The sequence below is a fragment of the Antennarius striatus genome, chromosome 13 (assembly GCF_040054535.1).
Source record: "Antennarius striatus isolate MH-2024 chromosome 13, ASM4005453v1, whole genome shotgun sequence".
In the NCBI taxonomy this organism is placed as follows: domain Eukaryota; kingdom Metazoa; phylum Chordata; class Actinopteri; order Lophiiformes; family Antennariidae; genus Antennarius; species Antennarius striatus.
In genome coordinates, this window is record NC_090788.1 from 17817501 (window position 1) to 17822205 (window position 4705).

Genomic DNA, 4705 nt, shown 5'->3' on the forward strand with positions numbered 1-4705 from the left:
AGTTACTATTTTAAAACATGCATGTTTGCAATGACTGAAGACATGACTCAGTTTTCATGGAGGTAAATAATGAATGATTTCTACAGTGAAAACTTGATGGGATTTTCTGCTGTCTTTTGCCCATGTAAACATGACTGCCACATAAACGGTATCAAACACGTTTGATTTTATATATTTAGCTTGGAATATTGTGAACAGACTGGACGGCAAAACATTGTATTCCTCTCACAATCTAAGTAGAGTATATAATTCTGATCATATGCAAATAAATGCAATCAATTTGAATTTCTAATAAAACTCTCATGACAATGTATTATTTATGCTAAAAGACAGTATTATGTAAACCTGTAGGGAAACCCCATCAATGTCCTCTGGCATAAAAATTCAAGATGAAGTCTTGAATAATCTTGTGTGTGCTGGACAAATTCTGAACATACAGTTCACACAGTGACATGCAAAGCATTACAGGTTCTCATGTCCCTGTGGGTTCAGTCCAAAATGCATTAACTATTTATTTCCACATTCTGGTGTTAGACTCTGCATGAATATGGATACCCAATGAAGCTATTTAATCAGAATCAATAAGGAATGATTTTAAAGTGATAATGAGCTGCACTTTTGAGACTGGGAATAAAATGCAGAAGAACTGTGATCAATTATACATGCTTTACTCTAGGATAGAAATTATAGGCATCAGCTAGCGACACTGAGATGCAAAGTCAATTAAATTGGTAGGTTCATCTTTGTACTTAAAGTATATATCATTCTTCATATGAGAAATGTAATTCTCTACTAATGACTACTACTAACTATCTCCTAATTGATATGGGAACCGTCACATTCAGGCTCTATTTTCTTCCTTTACTGTACATGTGAATGTGCATCAATAAAGAATTGTGTTGAAACTCACAAGAAACAGTCATTCGTTGAATGAGACAGTGAGAGAAGACTAAAGATAAGACAGAACAGAATGCAAACTGAAATTGGACGCTGCAAATAACACTCACCTCTGATGATGCCCCGTAGACACCGTCTACTTTACTGCCCAGTTTTGGGGGTGCTGTGTGGCTGTGTGTGTGTGCAGGCGGAACAGTTTGTGTTCGTCCAGGGGGCCTGATACTTCTGCTCAGCATTCCTGATGGAAAGATGTTTGTCTGCATCTCTTGGAGATGTTTTTCATAAAGCAGATTGGAGGCACTGAGTACTGGGGCTCCTCTGTTTTCTGATTCAAGTATGGACGGGTCTTTAGGAGTGTCTTTCATGGAATTGGCTGTTTGTCCATGAGTATAAGCTGAGAGCCGTGATGGTAGAGATGATACTTGATAAGGTCCATCAGATGCTTGGGTCTTAAACTGAGGATTCTTTCTGACATAGGTAATGATTTTGGGACGGACTCCTTTCGGCTTAAGTGTGGGCGATGGGGAGCTCTCTTTGGGGCTGGGGGTGTGTTTAGAGCTCTGCTGGTTGTTAAGAGGTGCTTTGGGGATTCCACTTGTGCTTATATTGGTTTTGAATGGTGCTCTCACACAGCTATTGTTATTGCCCTGAGCTGTCGTAGAAGTGAGGTTGCATCCAGATGGGATGTGCCTAACTACACCAGACACATTCCTGGAAACAATGTACATGGAGGGTTGCCTGCGTGGTGAGCCCAGGGGTGTCCTGAGTGGTGAGCTGGGAGGGGTGGATGACCTGGAGTCAATTCCCATCCTGTTGGGACTCGAGCAATTCCTCCTGTATGTGAGTTGAATCTGTGATCTCTTCTCTGAGGCAGAAGGAGTGATAGGGCTTGAGTTGCGCCATGAAGTTGGGCCTGGATGTTTTTCTGCTAGTGGAACTTCCCTCTGGATCAGCTGGTTGGGTTGTCTGAGCTGTGAGGCTCCAGATGTGTTGTAGAGGGCAGAAAAGTCTGACGGCTCACGTAAAGCTGACTTTGTAAACTTTCTGTGTGACCCACTGCTATGAGAATCTGTGGAGAGGTTGGCGGAAGACAATTGTCCTGACTCAGTTTGTTGCACACTGGGTTCTGGTAAGCTCCTGGCCCTTCCTATCTCTGTCTGACAGAGGGGTCTTACGAGCTGTTGCCGTCGTGGTGGTATCACCCTTTCTTCAAATCCAGCCTTCCTCCTTTGGCCCAGCCCCCCATCAGAGGACAATCCATTTCTGTGTTGAAGTCTCTCTTCCTGCCTCTGAACTTGGCTATAGATTTGAGCATGGTCATGTTTCTCCTGAGGATAAAATTTTGGGAAGTTCTGGTTGGCATCTATAGGAGTTGCCCTTCTTCTGGTTTGGACTGAGGTAGTGTTGTTTGTATTGGAATATGGGTTGGTCTTTGAGGTGCACAGATTGGTGAGAGATTCCACTTCTCCACCACTATCCAGAGCACTGGATAAGCTCCCACTGAGGCAAACAGCTGACAGACTTGAGACAAAGACATTTGTTTCGGACTTGGACTCCTTCAGACCTCCTATCCGCCGTTCCCTTTCTCTTGCTCTGCTTGACCTGATGTGCTTTTGCTCTACCGGTCCAGTGATACATGCATCTAGCTCTTCGGTACTATGACACTTAACTGTCTTCACCTCTTTGTCTCTCTCTATTCTACCCTCCATCTTGTTGCTTTCATTGTCAGTTGTCCTCCCTTTTACTGAAGCAGAGCTGGCTGTTGAGCTTGAGGATATAGACATGGGACCTTCATCTTTGCAATCTCTCATGCTTCCTCCATCATCTTCTTCATTCTCTCCATTATCCCCCTGATCTCTGTTTCCCAGAAATGTATGTACTTCCTGACATTCCAAGAGCTCAAACCCTCTGAGTTCAGGCTCCACTAATTGCTGCTCAGACCCCCAGATTACAAACTTCTCAGGAGATTCACTCTGAGAGACCAAAGGAGGAATGGAGCTTGTGCTGTACTCTGGATCCTCTAGCAGTCCCCTACCTTCTTGATCAGCAATTGAAGATAATTGATTGGCATTGTCATCCCCAGATTCAGGGAACTGAATCTGGGTTTTGTTTAAAATCTTTTCCCCTCTGTCTACTTTGACTCTGACTCCCTGGTAACCTGTCGGGATGCTCATATTGAACCAGTTATGTTGGTGTTCTCAAATACTTATACAAGACACTGAGGCCATCTAGGACTTATAAATTCTCTTCTTCTCTCTCTTCTTCGGAGTCTGTGCAATAATGGTCTTTTTGCTGGTTATTCCAAGGACAAAATGTCATCTCATGAATTTTATTTTTTTTTAACTTAAACTCAGCCCTTATCTTTAATTAAGTGAGCTAAGAAAGCTGTGTTTGATGGCTCTTCAGGGAGATATCCTGTCGGTCTCTTCAATCTGAAATAAAAGACAAGAAAGGCAGGTTTAACAAAGGGAAATACATTAAATTATTTTATATTTACAATAAACAGGTCTTGGCAACAGCAATGTACATCCCATTATCTGGAGCTGTACCCTTAATTTTTTTTCTGAGCCCCTCCCTGGCCTTTTTTTTTACAACCATCTGCTGAATTAAAACATTAACTTAAGTCAATTTGAGAGTAAAATATGTAACACTGGCTAAAAAAATGTTATTTTATTGTCTAATCAAAAGAAAGGTACAGAATTAATAATAGGAATGCATTCATTGCTTTATGATGACAGAATGAGTGTCGATTAGATAAATAAATAAAAGGGACAAGTGAACAGAAACATGAGCTAGCTATTGCTACAGACTTTTAAACAAAGGAATCATCTAGAGATATCTGAATAGAGCAATGGGTGTCTCCTAATGACATTTTTTTTTCTACACTAGATGAAAAATATCTTCAAAAAAAGAGTTTTTCCATTTTGGTTCCACAGAATATATTCCAATGTAAAATGGCCTAATCTGTAAGTGTATGCCTGATTTCTCCATGATGAAACTAATATGTCAGGGGTATAACAGCCCTGGGGCTTAGGAGATATAAATCTGTGCTGTAGGCCTGATAGCAACAGGAGGGTTAACACTCAACATGGTTTTTCTAACACACCATATGGATATTTAAGCCACTGTCACGATAACACCACATCCTGCTTCACTTGTCAGCCAAAGTCTGCAGGATGGGTAGAAAACTAAGACTGAAAATTGTTACATCACTCGGTAGATATCATCTCAATGTAACTGATAAGATGTTACACCAAATCAATGTGTAGGATGGTTTAAGTACAGTTTGACATTAAATACACAAATTAATTGACGACACACCCGAGAAAACTTGAGTGATTCATACAGTTTTGCATTATGGAGAAAATACTTCCGGCGTCTTTTAATCTTTTAATTATGATAAATGTAGAATGACACTGTAAAACGAATTGCGCTACGGAACTGAAGACCTAGACTAAACCGAAAAAAATAAATAAATCAAAAAATCTGTCAGCTTTCATTATTTAATTTCTGATATCATGTCAGGAATGAAGGACCACTTTACTGTATATTTTGATTTCATTACAATCTGTGGACATGGGAAGGAATGGTGTTGGGTCACAATGACTTATATATCCTGACCACATCAACATTCATTAGCCGATTTCTAGTTAGTAGGCAAAATTATCTAATTTGAATAACAAACAAACAAACAAATAAACAGGTGAACCTTGTTGTGTTTTTATTTCTCTTCTGACATAAAAATAAATAATACATTTGTAGAAATGGAACAAAAAAACTGTTTTCTCTTGAAGCAGAAGGAAATAGT

At 40.1% G+C, this 4705-nt stretch overlaps 1 protein-coding gene across 1 annotated transcript in view; it reads right to left on the reverse strand.

Annotated features, from left to right (window-relative positions):
• The window catches only part of mtus2a (microtubule associated tumor suppressor candidate 2a), a 28985-nt gene extending 25914 nt beyond the window's left edge, over positions 1 to 3071 (reverse strand). Inside the window, exon 1 of the mRNA XM_068330447.1 lies at positions 1008 to 3071. Within this exon, the coding sequence (XP_068186548.1) occupies positions 1008 to 3071 (2064 nt within the window). The remainder of the gene's footprint in view (positions 1 to 1007) is intronic.
• Between the last annotated feature and the right edge of the window lie 1634 nt (positions 3072 to 4705).